This window comes from Myodes glareolus, chromosome 21 (genome assembly GCF_982192425.1).
Source record: "Myodes glareolus chromosome 21, mMyoGla1.1, whole genome shotgun sequence".
In the NCBI taxonomy this organism is placed as follows: Eukaryota; Metazoa; Chordata; class Mammalia; order Rodentia; family Cricetidae; genus Myodes; species Myodes glareolus.
The window spans coordinates 24,841,766-24,858,632 of record NC_142046.1 but is presented as its reverse complement, the minus strand read 5'-3'; the positions used below and the strand labels follow the sequence as shown (position 1 = coordinate 24,858,632).

The following is a 16,867-nucleotide window of genomic DNA, read 5'->3' as shown; positions in this document are numbered from 1 at the left end:
CAACAGTAAGCTGTACAAAGTAAAATGATCTATAGGAGGGTGATGTAAGGGGTCTGACTCTTCGCCTGGTAAGAGATGCAACAATCAGTCAATGGACTCATCCCAGAAATTGCACACAGCACTGATTAGTACTTAACACAGGGCAAATGATAGGACAAGTGAAGAATGGGCTTTGTCTAGGAAAAGTTAGATTGGAGCATTTTATTCAACTTATCATGTGCTTTTCAAAAAACAGAAAATTTTATGAGACACTTTTAAATTCAATTGTGTTCACAAAAATACTGGATGAAAAAGTCTATTTTCTGTAAAGAAAAATAAAACAAAACATTTGCCACCTTTGAAATATTGTAAATGCAGACATAAAATGTAAATAAATAACACTAGTACCTCAAAAATAATCATGCAGAAAAGTCATCTTTAGAGTTTTTCAGGGTTGTCCAAGAAACTCCCCAAACATTTTAGGTTATTGCTATTGTTCTTGATTCCCTGTACCTGCTGCCCCACCCAGAGGTGAAAGGTAAGTCCCAGTTCCTAAAGACACCACACATTTTGAAGAAAGAACCCAGTGTACCTGAGTTTTGTCTGACCTAAAAGCATCCTGTCTTGAGGATTAGATTTCATGGAACATGAAGGTGACATGCAGGCTTCTAAACAAGAGAAACAATGAATAGTCTACCCAGTTATTATGCCTGTGAATCACAGTGACCAGCATGGCACTATTAGGGCACAGAAATGGCATACATACCTTGATGGTAACCAACAGCTTTTTAACTGGATATAAGGCTCACTCAACAACAGGGAAACATGGGACTGTACTGGAAAACTATCTACCTTGACCTAATGAACTCATGGATCCTGGAGGAGAATCTAAAACTGCCTCCTTACTGAACCAACACATTCCCTCTACATTATGATTATCATGATGCCAAAGATAAGTTTTGTTCTCATACCTCAATCAAACCTCTTTTTACAATCAACAGACTATTGTAGAAACCACAGTCAACTAAACACAGAGTTGTAGCGTTTACAGAAAGCACACTGATCAATGAGGAGTTGTAGAGTGCACTAAAAGCACAACCAATCAAATCAGAGTTGTGAAGCCCAGTTATACAGGAAACATGCTCAATACATTTCCTGAACCTAGGATCAGGAGTAATGACAGAAGAGGCCAGAAAGACTTTAAGAGTCAGAGGAACAGGGAATTTTCTGTAGATTATGTTTCTTATCAATATCAGAGAAGTTACACTCTAGAAATTTGAACAATGTCTAAACATAGTCTGAATTATGGTATGACTATACACTCAACCTAAATGCCACTCAACTGAAGAATGGATAAGGAAAATGTGGTACATTTACACAATGGAGTACTACACAGCAGAAAAAAAAACGACAGCTTGAATTTTGCAGGAAAATGGATGGAGCTAGAAAACATTATTTTGAGTGAAGTAATTCAGACACAGACAGACAATTAATACATGTACTCACTCATAGGTGGTTTTTAAACATATAGCAAAGAAAGCCAGCCTACAAACCACAATCCCTGAGAACTTAGACAACAATGAGGAAACTAAGAGAGACTAACATAGATATAATCTACATGGGAAGCAGAAAGTAGAAAAGGACAAGATGTCCTGAGTAAATTGGGAGCGTGGGAACCTTCAGAGAAGGTTGAAGCAGGGAGGGAAGAGGCATGGAGGGGAGCAGAGAAAAATGCAGAGCTCAATAAATATCAATAAAAAATGTATTTATGAAAAAATAAAGAAAGGGAAAGGCCAGAAAGCTTCATCCCTAGGTAACGATCTCGAGGAAATTAAGAAATGCTGAGTGCAGCAGAAAAGAGTTTTCCTTAAGGCAGAACATATCAATTTGTCATAGAATACAAATAGCGAGCCCTGAGAAAACATATACACACAAGTAACATTACACAGAGGGAACAGGTAGTATTTATACAGTCAGAAATGCAAATGTATATTTTAAATATTCATATATATGTAATACAAACTAATCCAAAAGAGGTCATGAACTTGAAAGAGAACAAAAGAGAACAAGGGGAAAGAAACATATGAAAGTTGAAGGAAGTAAAGGGAATAGGAAGATTATGTAAATTCGGTCTCAAAACTATTTAAAAATTAATGCAGATGGCTCTCCTGTATCCTTTATTCAATGTTCTCAAGTTAGAAAATTACACAGAATCCACAGTGCAGTGTCAGAACCAAGTTAGTGACTGTGAGACAGTGTGCCCATCTTACTCAGATTTCTTAATTCTGCTTGTCTTTCTGTGTGTTTGTTCATTTAGGTCTATACAATGTTTTCCTGTTTGTACATGGCTGTATCAACCAGTACAACCGTTTTTCACCTCATCCTTTTATAATTACCTCCACCTCCCTCTTACCATGGAACCTCTGTTTCCCCATGTAGAAATGAAGCTTTATAGTGTGGTCATGTAGTCTTCTGAGACTGAATCTTCATTGCAGATTTCTTTCTGTGGAATCCCTGATTGTTTCATTGGTAATAACAATTTGTTCTTTGTTTTGTCTGTGCAGCATTCCATAACTTTAGGGAGACTTCAGTTCTATGATTTGTGGTTAAGTCACTACAAACATTCATGTACAAGTTTTTGTTTGTAAACTTTTGGTACTTTTTCTGGCTTAAATATCCAAGTATGCAATTATTGAGTCCTTTAGTAATAATAGTCTTAGGTTGTATGTATTTGCTCTCTCTTATGTGTGAATGTGTGTAGTATGTTTTCATTTGTGTGTGCACAGTTGTCCATATAAGTGTATGTGAGTGAATGCGTGTGTGTATGTGGCAGCCTGAAGTAGACCCTGATTGTCTTCTTAGATCACTGCTCACATTATTTACTAAGACAAGATCTCTTGTCGACAGTGCTGGGATTACAAATGTCAGTCATTTCTGCCTGGCTCCACCAGACTAAGATCTAGAGTTGTAATTCCTGTTATCATGCTTGTGGGGCCAGAGATTTTGCCACTGAGGCACTGACTCAAGCCCATACTTGGCTTTTAAAGCTACTCCTGATGGTTTTTCACAGCGGCTCTAGCGTTTCCCATCCCAGCTGTAGTACGTCACTGATTAGCACTTAGCTTCCTCAATAACTTTAAGTTCAGCCATTCTGATAGATGCATAATAGCACTAATTATAATCTGAATTTGAATTTCTTATGATATTGAACATCTTTCCATGGGTCTATTTGCCATCTGTGGATTGTCTTCTGTTTGAGTTTTAGCACGTTTTCTTGGCACCAAGATTAACTGTTTAATCTGATACTTGTATTATTGATACTTGCCGTGGTTGATTATGGCGGTTACAAATGCTTTCTCCAGATGCAAGTGTGGCTTTTACCATTGTTCACAGCAAATCTTGTCAAGTTTTGGATTTACAATTGAAATTGTGAAGACCAATCTCTATTTTTATTTTGTTGTGTTTAAGACATAGGTCCAGGCTGGCCTGAACAAAATTCTGACTCATACTGCAGAGAACTGGAATTACATGCACTTGTTAGCATGCCTGATAAGGGCAATCTATTCACAATAATTAAATCATCTGAAATGAGCAGTTGTCTTGATTGCCAGCGAGATGGGTACAAGTTTTCATCATGATTCAGCTTTAAATGTATTTACGGAAACTTGAAATTTGCTCAGAGTAAAAACAGGGCCTTTACTGAGAGCTGGGGCACCATCATACATGTGCAGTCTCTCTGTCTCTCTGTCTCTCTGTCTCTCTCTCTCTCTCTCTTGTGTGTGTGTGTGTGTGTGTGTGTGTGTGTGTGTGTGTGTGTGTGTGTTGGAGGTGGCCCTGGCCCTTCTTGTGTGATTAACACTTCACCAATTCAGCAATAGGCCCTGCACAGTACATCATATTATTACTGACCCTGGGGAAGTAAGCCCATCTGAGAACGCCATTGCAGAACTGCCCCTTATTTTGTCATCACCTAAGAGAGAATGGAGTCTTCCAGCAGAGAGAGCACGTGGATTTCACCAGTACAGTCATTAAAGTCAACATTAAAGTGTTCCCAGGAAGGGCAAAGCAATCCATGAAGATGCAGTGGATGAGCAGTTAGGCTTGCACTATTTCCACGGTGTCACCATGTCAGGTGTCAGAGAAACAGGGATGATAATTAGGCATTTGAATTTGAAATATTTGATTAGATCTGAATTTTAGTGTTTTTTTCATAGTTTTATAGACAGTGATAACTCAGAATCATGAAGGAGTACTTTGGAGAGAAATTTGGTATATGATGAAAAATGTTTGGTAATTTCCATCTCTCCAAAGTCTTAATATTGAAAATACCTCTTTAGCACTGTTACATTTTAATTGTGATCCCTTATATACTTATTTAATTTTGTGTCTTTAAAAAGGAAAATACATAAAATGAACTATGTTGTTTTAATTGTTACAATACTTAAAACACATCATTAATGATAAAAGAAAAATGAAGTTAAACGTTTAAAAGTATTGTGCTGTTTTCTCTGTCAATGTCTGTATCATATCTGTTATGTGAACAATAACAGTAGTTTGGCAAATTAAATTCTTTCAGAAAATTAATATGGCCTTCTTAAATGAAAATGTTTAAGCAAAATAATACATGAAGGAGTTTACTTGGAATCTGTAAAGTGATGTGAGAATCTAAGCATAGATATGAATTCAGCTTTTATATTACTGGGAAAGTTAGGAAAAGGTATTTATTTTACTTTTTATAATGTTTTTCAATTTTGGTGTCCACATTTTCTTGCTTTCTCTTAATGTGTTGCTTAATCTATTTAGGATTCCTTTTCTGATAACCAGGTCCTCATGATCTTGATGAATATTTTATAGAAGGAGACTATAATGACACTGGTTTTTCTTAAGCAAGTCTTTTAAGATTTTTGCTTATTTTATTATAATAAAATCATAAATAAAAATATCACACTTCACCAGGCAAACAATTGTTTGAGTGGCTACGTTAATCTAGCTGTATGATGCATTTTATCTGTGAAGATGTAGCATAATTGTATTCTTCTCTATACATTCCAGGATGGTTAACAAACATTCTCACATGTGACCTATTTTCTCACAGCAATTAATTTCACATTCTAGCACCGCTAATTACTCTTGGTTGCATTAAATGGCTATTACTTCACTCTTTAGCAATTTATCTTTTGAGGTAAGAGCATAACATGATATGATCAGAAACTGTTTCAATAAGTACAATTGTCGGTTTAGTTTTAAATGGTTCTAGGACTGCAATACATAATTCATTTTTTTACAAGTAAAAAACTCATTATATAAAAGCATGCATATTAATAAGTCACAAGTTTTTTGAACATGCATTAGTATATATAAGACAGACTTTACAAATTTATTTTAAATTTAATTAGACATTGTTTGTGGATGCATGATATGTGTGCACAGGTATACATCCCATGGCTCCAGGGTGGAAGTCAGAGGAAAATTTTACAGGGCCAACTTCTACTTTTTGTGGGTCATCAAACTTAGATCACTAGTCGTATAAGACGTGCCTTTACCAGCTGAGCTCTATCTTTGGCCTTTTTTTCCCAATGTCTAAAGTTCATAACAGAACCTGTAGAGGATTTCAATTCTATTTTTTAAACAAGGAAATTATCAGGCAGTGGTGACATACACCTTTAGTCCCATCACTTTGGAGGCAGTGGCAGGAGGATCTCTGTGAGGCCAGTATGGTCTACAGAGTAAGTTTCAGGACATCAAAAACAACACAGAGAAATACTTGCAAAAAACAAACACACAAACAAACAAAGAAAACAAAGAAGTGAACATACTCAACAATATTCATACATTTGACTAATATACTAACAACTTAACAGGAGAAAAGAAAGATACGAACTGTTTAGTAGACATTTACCTGATAAGAACATGGATCATGATAGACACTCTGTGAATTTTAAAGCCGCTAATCTGGAACTGTTTAATTCCCAAGAGATGTGGAAAAACCTAAACCATACAAGTAAATATAGTGAATCATTCCTTTCCCTTCTATTTGTCATGCTGTTTGGGTATAAGTAATACATATTTAAAATTCCATTGTACTAGACATTTTGACCCAAACTTTTATTATTGCAGGTGTGTATGGATATGTATGTGGGTGTGAGTGTAATGCATTTTTGTACACACGTGTCTCAGTCAGACATCCTCCTTAAGTGTATACCTCATGTTTTATCAGCACAGGACCCCTCACTTGCCTGTAGCTCACCAATAAGAGTAGTCTGGCCATATCTTCACCTATCTCTGTTTTATATCACTGGAATTTTAAGTGAACATAACCACATCTGACTATTTTATCTGGGTTCTGTTTGTCACACTGAGGTCCTCAAACTTGCTTGACAGACACTTTACTAGCTGAACTGTCTCCTCGACACCTCCAGCTCCCTCACCTCCACTTTTAATCTCAGTATTTAAAGAGATTTAGGCAGGAGGTTTCAAGATTTAGGGTATTCTGGGATATATAGCAAGATCCTACCAAAACAAAACTAGCTGGCAATCGGTAGAGCTGAGGGCTTAGCTAAGGTAAGCTAAGCACTTGCCCAACAGGTGAATTTATGATTCAGTTTGGAGTACCACAAAAATAGATAAATAAATATGTAATTAATACTAAATTGTTCATCTGTAAGCATGCCTTACTTCAGGAAGAAGTCCTTTTAGGCAGCTTAAAGTTTTTATAATATATCTAATTAAAGAATCCATTTTCTGTTAACAGATTATCTTTTGAGGGTACCAAACAATCAGCTGATTGTGACAGAGTTGCTTTTATGTGTGTACACACTGCCCAGAAGCAGTGACTGAATAATAGACCCTGGAATTCAGTCGCCCAACTGTTACTCAATTTTCCGCTGAATTCCACATTTTATAACTCGTACCTCAGAGACTGAAGAGTATGCAGTGACTGAGATGTTCAGTCTTTGAGGGTTAATTTGGAGTCAGGCATGTTCAGTATGAAAACTCACCTTTCCTCTTTAAAGGAGATTAAAGAAACTTAAGCAAATACATTCTCTAAGAAAAGCTAGAGTATTGATTCCAATATTCCAGGGGAAAGAAAATAAGAGATTAGTCTATCAATGCTAGACTAAAACTGATAGTGTAGATACAATCTTTTTATGACTACCGGCGATGGCTCACAAATCTGACTCATTTTTTTCTAGCCAAAGTCAAGACAGAAATATGATCAGTTAAAATTTTATCTTTCCCATATATAGCTTTTTTCTGGCACATGGCCCTGAAAGAAATGTGTCCCTTGGGTCCACAGATAAAGAGGTCACGATATGATGTACTGCCTTCAGACACTACATCTTAGGAAGTCTAACAGAGGCTTTCCTGTGTGTACTTGTAACAGTTCTCGCCTTCAAACCAAGGGCAAAATGCCAGCCCTCAGTTCAGCTGGCAGACCTCGAGGACAGAAACAACCATGTAAAAATGCAGCTCTCTGAGGCGTTGACATGACTGTCAGATGCAATTTGGAATCTTTGTCAGCATAGACAAACTGCACATAGAGAAAGCATTCTCTCCAACTGGATATGGTTATTTAATTCTTTGTATTACCTTAACATCATTAGACAGATGCCAAAGCAAAAGCCAGGTATGAAAATATTATATTATCTGATTACTACCAGACATGGCAGGCCCAGGTGGCACAGAGTCTGCAGAAGGGTCATGCTGACTTTCTTAAACTGCATGGTGAAGACTTTTATCCTGAAATATTATATCTACCATGTATTACTATTATTATTTGTTGTTGTTGTTGTTATTTTTCTAATTAATTTTCTTAGTAATTAAAATTAATCACCTGATTGTGGTCTTCAGGGAAAACAAATGTCTAACAACTACTTCTCCATAACGCCTGATTTTTGGCATTGTGGTTTTATGGGTAAACCTTTGCAGTTTCTCCAAGAAGCTGAGAGAATCACAGGGGAAACTTCATGCAGGGGAGCTAGTTGGTTCCTGGTGTGGAATGGCGGAATGGCACTGAAACCTTAGTCCACTCTGGCCTGTAACTCACTGGAGTCGAGCACTGTCCAGCGACATCTCACCCTCATAATACACTTGAACTCCTGTCAATCTCTTTACAGTCTCCTATCCCACATCCCCTTGTTTGTTTGTTTGGAAAAATTGCATGGTTTGTTCACCCTCGGGGGTGATCTCTGGAATGGTCTACTGCCACACCTGAACACATGTCCACAAGCTGCGGCACAGTGGGCTGGGTGGCCTGCATGGTTGTACAGAGACGTTTCAGTGTGACCTTTGATTATGTGGAGCATATCAGCAATTGCAGATGTCTGTCTGAGAACATAGATATCTTAGCTTCCTGAATATTAGTTTCCTTGTCTGTAAAATGGAGCTGACATTCCGTTCAATGTCATGATTACTTTCATCAGTAGCTATTGTAAAGTTCCCTATAAAAGTCTAATACCCGCCAGTGAAGACACCATAATTCTAGCTTGCTCTTTGTCAAGTCCTATTTTCTGAGAACAAAATATGAACTTTCAAACTACTTTTTCCTCCAATCAGGAGATGGTAAGTGAATATTGCATTTTGACTGACTCTGTTATTATGTTTAAGTTGTTTAATTTAATTACAGGTCTATCGATAGACTATGTGGAGAATAAACTTTATTGGATCAGTTCCGGAAATAGAACCATAAACCGATGCAACCTGGATGGTGGTAATTTAGAAGTAATAGAGTCAATGAAAGAAGAATTTAAAAAAGCTACAGCCTTAACCATCATGGGTAAGTGCAGTGACTCTGTGATGTGGTTGAATCTTATTGATTAGAAGTTGATTGATTATGACCTATTAAAAGCCTAGCAAAGTTACTGCTTCATTATTAACAAAGGCACATTCAAGCTGAACATCTCTGTGAATTTTTTCTTACTTCTTAACTTTAGAAAACACACTTTTACAATTATCCAGATTAGACACTTAGCACAGGTGCTAAAATGAACTTCACTTAGTTATCAGTTTTCAGCTTCGTGTGGATTATGCTTCTGTTTGATCCTTTCTTGGGCTCTATTGCAGTTCTGAGGCAAATGGTGTGTGTGTTTTCCAGTGCAGTAGAATCTAGCTCATTTGTTTTTGCAGCATGGAAATGAGAACCACGTCATGATCATCTGAACAATGACTAAAATCACTCTCTCTACCCAGAACTCTTGTGTCTTTTGGGCAGATTCTGATGACCAACTCTCATTTTTATCCATTTTCTTCAGTATTATGGAAGATTTAGAAAATCATCAGAATGTGAATGTATGTTTTCTATAAAAACAAATAGTCAATACTGCTGTACTGCTGTTATAAGCTGGGTTTTGAATTTTTAGTTTTCCTTTTAAAGATAGCTTCATGTAATCTACAATCTATAAGAGGTGGTTTCCATACAGAATTGTCATTTGGTGAGGGGTTTTTGTTGTGTGAATGGTCCCATGTGGTCAACTTATAAGACTGAATGCCCCATTTAGCTTATCAATTGCTGTATTATGTTACAAGAAATGAGAAATAAGATTCATGTTTATAGTTCCAAACATCAGGATATGTCAAAGAGCATAACAAACTCCTACACTATTTTAAAAGGTTCAACTTGAATATGTTTTTAATATTTATATAATTAGCAAATTGGATCTTGAATTTATAGAAATTTTACTTCCCATAGTATTCCATCTGTTCATAAATCTAATATAAGGGTATTTTGCTGTTGTTTTCTTTGTTTTGGTAATGACTATGAGCACATTAGCAAATGATAGTATACCATTTCATGAGAGAGAAATACTTTAGAATATATTTTCTAGGCAAACACTTTGTTTTCTTACCTTTATTTCCAATCATGAAAGCTGCACAAATAAAAGTCAGGTATAATAGCATGTGTTTTCTCCCAAAAATAGAAGGCTGGGGAATGCTGACTTCCTGGCTAGCCTGGGCTATATTGTAAATTTGAGATAGGCATGTGCTACCCAGCTCGTGAGTTTGAGACCAGGTTGTGTTATAGTGAGAATGTCTCTCACATAAAAAAGGAGTTAATGGAAATGAAGAAATTTTGCATTTAAAAATTATTTAAGACAGAATGGTGTCCCACTTTCTCGTGAAGAGGGCAAAAAAGATATTGTTCTCACTTGTCATCGAATGCATATGTTATAAAACCCTGGGAAATGTAAGCAAATGTCCATTAAAAAGTGCTGATTTCTGCATAAGTGTCAAATTCAGTTCTCGGTACATTTTAGTTTTGTATGGTTGACTTTTGAGCGGGACCCTTACCGGTATCCAGACAGAGAAGTGAAGCCTGGAAGAAATGAGAATAAAAACCCTGTCAGATAGACTTCATCAACCTAGATAAGACCCTGGGGAGTCTAGTGCCTGGAAATTCATTGCCTGCATCTTTAAAACAGAGCACAATTTGGGAAAAGGTTTTTAGACAATTAATCCAATTCTAGGTGCACAATAAAGGTTAAGGTGTGACTATGTAGAAACTCTTTTACAAAACACATGTGACCATGAGGGTCGGTTCTATACCTAAAAGACCTAGAATCAAGATGTCTCTGATGTCCTAGAGGTCAGCATGCCACAGAGTACATGCGACACCTCCCCTAATGTGTGGCAAAGTACTAGGGAAGAAACAGTCTGGGATAGTCATTTTAGGGAATTTGGGTGAGATTTGCCTTGGCAACCCAGTGGCAAGGTCTGTTTCTGCAGATAACACAAAGGTCAGCAGATCCTTAACAGAATCCATTCCTTGCCTGTAGGACAGGAAAACAGGTATTTTATTTTCTCCATTTAGAAGAGGCCCCTGTGTGTTTAACATTCATGGTTAACCTACTAATCTGTTGGTGCAAGAACCTTTGTGCCCCCAACAAACTTTGCCAGCTACCAGTGCAATACTACCTACTTGGTTTCAGTGTCTTTCTTTTGACGTAGTTTTTGTTCTCTATCTTATCTTTTTTGGGCAGTTTTTTTTTTCACAATAATTTCTTCAACTTGAGATTTTTTCAAAAATAGATTTTCTCCAGGAAATATATTTATACTTATAAGTAAAGAAGCTTCTTTTGAAAAATTACTACTTTATTTTTTCCTGGCAATTGGGGATTTCCTGGTCCATTTATATGTGCTATTAGTCACCTTTAATGTTCTAGTGACAGGATGACTAATATAAACAACTTAAAGGAATAAGGTTATATTTTGGCTTCAATGGTTTGCTTTATTAGGGCCAGTTAGCTACATTGAATCTGGACTTGTGCTGGGGTTCATCACCTCCTGGTACAGAGGAGCACTAATAGTAAGATACAGACACTGCAGAGAACCAGCAACAGTGACTAGCCTGCATGAATTAGGAGGACACTCTTCTATCTCCTGCTAATTTATTCAGATTGTGATTCTATCAGTGAATTAATCTGTTCATTATGCAGGGTCCTCAAGATCTATTCCTCTCTGAAAAAGCCAGGACAGAAATACTCAGGACATGTCCTGGACTCATCTCCTAGGGTTTTCTTAATTCCTCAAGGTCGCAAAGAACACTATGTCACATAGCTCAGTGTTGGCACTGTTCTCCATGTCTATGCACAGATACACAGGAATGCAATATAAACATACACATATATACTAACATACACAGGCATATTCAACTCACATATATTTAACTCACATACAGAACACATGATTGAGTCCCAGACCCAGGTTGTTAAGAAAACTAAGTCACACATTTTAGGGTTAAAGATATTTTCTCTTTGTGCTTTTACACACACACACACACACACACACACACACACACACACACAAACAAGATACACACACACACACATACACACACACACACACACACACACACACACACACACCTGAGGCTTATTTTAAGGTGGAAAATTTTTGTTGGTTTGGTTTTGTGAGACAAGGCTTTAGTCAAAGTTGGTCTTCAACTCACTACGGTTTTGACGACTTTGGGGCCTTGTTCCCCCAGCATCTATGCTCCCCATGCCAGCTTGGCAGGTGTGTGATATCCACCTGCCTTCTACAAAATGGACCTGTGAGGTCATTTACATGACTTGTTATTTTCAACGCAGCAGCATGCTCCCATATGTTTAGCATATGTTAAACATCAAGTAAAAGCAAATATGAAAATCTGAAAGTGTCCCAATAATCATTCTCATTGTATTCTAAACTTAATATCTGCATAACTTATAATATCGAACCAAATTAACAAACAAAATGTAGGAAAACCAAAAAATGAGAAGAAATGTTTTAAAAAGTCTTGACAATTCTAGAGAATAGCCTTTTTACACCCTCAATATGTGTCTTCATAATCCTGGAAAAACCATGACATTTAGATAAATGGAAGACTTAGGCAGCTTCCACTTCCTCTGCTAACACTTCTGGCACTGTTCTTAACAGGAAACAATTGTTAAACTTGCAGAATTTGATATTGTGAATGAAGTCTCAAAAACAAGGAGAAAGTTAAGTTCTCTGTTTTGGCAAAAGTGGGGGTTAGTAGTTTGTTAGTGAACAAAAGTTCACTGTCAGCATGGAAGAAAATGTTCATATGATCACAAGCCTTGATTGTGTCAGATCCACTCAGAACAGGAGCTGGCAAAAACTGAAATCCTTTAGCAATGGGATGTCTGTGTGTCTACCCTCCTCCCTAACACCAAAGCTTGATCAAAGTCAGTTGAAGAGCATCCATTAAAATTTCCGAGAGCAGCACATGAACTGATTATAGCAGCTCATGTTCTAAAACGTAAAGAACATAATTAAACAGAAGTGGGGTGGGAATGTCTGCTTCCCAGCAAGCTCCCTTCTTAACGTTCTGGGCAGGCTTCCCCTGCTTCCTCAGAGTCTGCACTCTCAATTTGAGGGAGAACAGAACAAAGGCATGGACGGCTGCCTGCTGAGGACGAAGGCTGTAGCCATAAGAAAGAAAACAAACAATTGAAGCAGAGGCCTCACTGCGGTCCAGGGGATTATATTACTTAGATTGTTTAAACAGAAATTTCCTCACAGTGATACTTAAATTGCACATCCCGAGAACAAAGAAACTGTCTTGCTGCCAAGCAGTACATATATACACACTCACCCTGCCTCCCCAGACTGGCTATATAAGTAACAGGCAGTAAATAACTGAAGTCTGCATTTAACTAAAATGTAAGAGTGGTTCTCCTCAAACCGAGATAAAAATGTCTTCACACATTTTTCATTGATTTTTAATTTTCAAAACTTGTAAACTCTAACTACTGGGAGTCTTAGATTTACTTAGAGTAAGGTTCACAAATAAAGTGGAGAAAGATTGGAAATGTTGGATATCTGGTACTGTCCAGATCAAAACAAAATCATATCTGATGGGTTTGAAAACCAATGTGACAAATATCAAAATTTACACAAAGCTAGAGTTTAGAACTCGCATGAGGCCTCAAATGCTAAAGTGTTTGCCATATAAGCATGGTGACCAAATAAAAGTCCTCAATACACAAGTGACATGCTAGGCACGGTGCCATAGCCTTCTAAGTGCAGAGCTGGGAAGTGGGAACCAAATGAATGTCAGGCTTGTGACTTCAGCCAACCTAGTCTGTTTGGTTTGTCCCAGGTCAGTGAGAGATCTTATTTCAAAGAATGTGATGAGCAGCTCTGGAAGAAACACAATTAAGGTTGACCTCTGGGCTCCATGCACACACATATAAGCAAGCACACACACACACACACACACACACACACACACACACACACCGAATATGGCTTAATTTCTTTCTCTTTGAGTGTGGACTTGAATTTAGTGACTCCTTCTGAATAAACAGAATGGGGCCGAAGTCCTGGTTCATGACTCTCAGACTAGGCTAAATTGTATGAGGCTCCCTGCTTGCCCTGTCTCTTGGATCAGTTACATTGGCAATGCCAGACCACCTTCATGAGACTACCTAACCAATCCTGCAGAGAAGGGCACACAGAGAGAAACAGATGTTCTCCTAAAGGGATGTCTTCGGTTCATCTTGAAATCAGGAGCTCTAGACTGGTCAGAAGCTCTGTAGACGACAGTACAAACTAATGACCTTAAGGAAACCTCAGATGAAATCTGCAAAGCAGAAATTCACGTAGCTTCTTTCAAATCCTTGTCCCAGTAGATCACGTGAGATAAGAGGCTTTTATTGTGTTAAGTTGTTAATCTTTTGGGAAGTAGATACACAGCAGCTGATTAACTAACTTGTACATCATTCTGTCCAAAACATTCATTCATTTGTTTAAAGATTCAAATGCCTAATGAAATCAGACAGGGAATCAGTCAGTCAGAATAATAAAATCAAATATTCCCTCCACTAGGGTAAGCCAAAACTGACTCTAAGCTCCAGTATCTGGACTTGTATGGCAGAGAACAACTATCCTGTGTATGACAGTACACTCCTCAGCTCTAATTATGTTTATCATAAGAAATATTAACCTTTGTTCCAGACATTCCAATTTTCAAGATGAATAGTACAGACATTTATTTAAGATCTCACATCTTTAAAATATTATCAGAGATCATTCTTTCTTAGGAAAACATTAGCCAGATATTTATGTTGTGAGAGTTGACAAATGACATGAAATATGTAACACGGGCAGCTGACTGAACCTAGAGTAAACATTACACTTTGCCTGAGGTATCTGCTGATAGAGACATCTCCTGCCTATTGTTGAGATAAACTCTTACAGGGGAATATAACTGACAGATGCAGAGCTCCTACCCCTAGCAGCTATGATTCCTGAGAGTCAATCAATGTTTCTTTCACTCCTTCAGCAGCTCTGTATCACTGCCTACTCTATATTCCAATCACTGTTGTATAGAGAGAGAAGAACATCGACGTCATAAAGTTTGCCCGGTAACAAAGAAGGTAGATCATAAAGAAGACCAACAACTAGTAAATGATGTAATGGTTAAGAGTTGGTGGGTGTGTGGAGAACAGGGCAAGGAGATGATGAGTTCATGGTGGCAAAGATGATAATTGGAGTGAGTCCTACAGAGGGCTTCCTGAAGACAGGGGCATCCCCCCAAAAAATGACCACGAAGAGATACTACAGGAAGAATAACAAGTGGCCTTTGAACTGACCACACTGCTTAATCATTTTACAGTTTTATGTTGCAAAGCTTCATTGTGACTTTTAAATAACTCTCCTTCCAGATGGTTGTTAGCTTTCTATATATTTCCTGAGTTCTACCCTGAAATACAGGCTTGTTGGCGCTTCCTCTGGTCCCCCAGTGAGCAGGAACTTCACCTGCTCTGATGTGAGATTCACATTTGAAAGAAATGGTTAACATCTGTGAAGCTCTTTGCAGCTATTCCCACCAATTTCTAAGGCAGTCAACGTTCTCTTCTTAACTACCAGAAATAGCAGATACAAGACTGTTGCCACAAAACTCAGGCAGAATTTTGTCTAGTGCACACAAACACACACACACACACACACACAAAAGACTGTGACTTTACATCAGAAGTCACTGGCATACGGGTTTAGGGATCAGCAAACTATTTAATCACTAGGGATCATGATTTAGTCCATTATAAAGGGTCAGGTAGTAATTTGTCGAGATTTGTTAGGTTAAGAGTTTGAATCTACAATAATAAATGGGTTATGAACTTGAATTTGACTTGTGTGCCTTACTATCATAGCTTTTGATCTAATTAGGCATTTTATATAATGCTCCATTGCAAATAACATGAATCCTTTGCAATTTCTTTTTTTTTTTCACGTACATACACACAGAAGCATGCCTCAATCTCCATAGTCATTCTAGACTCAGGTTGTCAAGGAAGATAACAGCAAACGGTCACAGTATATATACAGAAATATGAATATATATATAATGCATAGTGATAGAACATATGTGTGTATGTGTTTTTTGTGTGTTTATGTAGTATGGAAGAATTACAGACTACAAGAATTTTAAAAAGATTATTTCTTCTTCTAATGTTTCTAGAGAGTAAAAAACTAAGGTCCGTGTCTAAATTTTAGAGGAGGCCTTCTCTTTTGTTACTGAAGACTCCCTTTTAAAATGTTATTGTTCCTTTGCCTGCGAGCTGGAAGGATTGTTGCCATGGGCTGGATGAGGTAGTGAGAGAACAATTTTTGGAGTGTGATTTCTCCCGATGCTCTTTACATGTGTTCTGGGATTCAAACTCAGGTTGTCATGTTTGTAGGGCAAAGACTTCATCACTGATCCGTCTTGCTTGTCTGATCCATACCTTTTTCTAAATATAAATGGCAAGGGATCAATCAGCTATATTCATTATGTGATAAAATCACAGAAATAGGATTAAATCAAAAGGTCTGGACAGATGAATGAGCTGTCGAGAATCCTCTTTCAGATGATCTGTGTTGGATTCCCAACACCCACTTGGAGACTTACAACCATCTGTAGCTAGTTCCAGGGGATTTTATATTTTATTATGTCCTTCACAGACACCAGGAATAGTACATATTCAAACTTTCAGGCAAAAACAATCATACACATAAAATTCAAATAAGTAAATTTTTAAGAAACCCAATTACATATATATATGTATATATATATGTATATATATATGTATATTCAAACTCTCATTTTAAGTTTTTATGCTATTTCTGACAGTAATCCAGTGCCTTCATATTCCATAACACACACTGTTCTGTGGACTATGAAGCACAATGCACAGAATTCTTGGAATTTGGTAAAGTGCTTAGGAAAACTATAGCAGTTTTGTTGGTGCCTTTGTTCTGAGAAGTGGGACTAAAATCACCATTCATAAGTATGTTTGATCTTAAATTTCACCTTTTCAGACATGAAAAAGCACTACCTTGTCTTGGGAAATAGTGAAAGTGTTGATGATGACTTAGACAGGGTTAAGTATTTTGAGCAAAGGAGAGA

The 16,867-nt window shown here is 37.3% G+C and overlaps 1 protein-coding gene across 2 annotated transcripts in view; it reads left to right on the top strand.

Moving 5' to 3' along the window:
• Lrp1b (LDL receptor related protein 1B) overlaps positions 1 to 16,867 on the top strand; it is a 1,858,137-nt gene that overhangs the window by 1,257,286 nt on the left and 583,984 nt on the right. For both annotated transcript variants that reach the window (XM_087899923.1, XM_087899922.1), the window contains exon 32: positions 8,606 to 8,755. In XM_087899923.1, the coding sequence (XP_087756049.1) occupies positions 8,606 to 8,755 (150 nt within the window). The remainder of the gene's footprint in view (positions 1 to 8,605; positions 8,756 to 16,867) is intronic.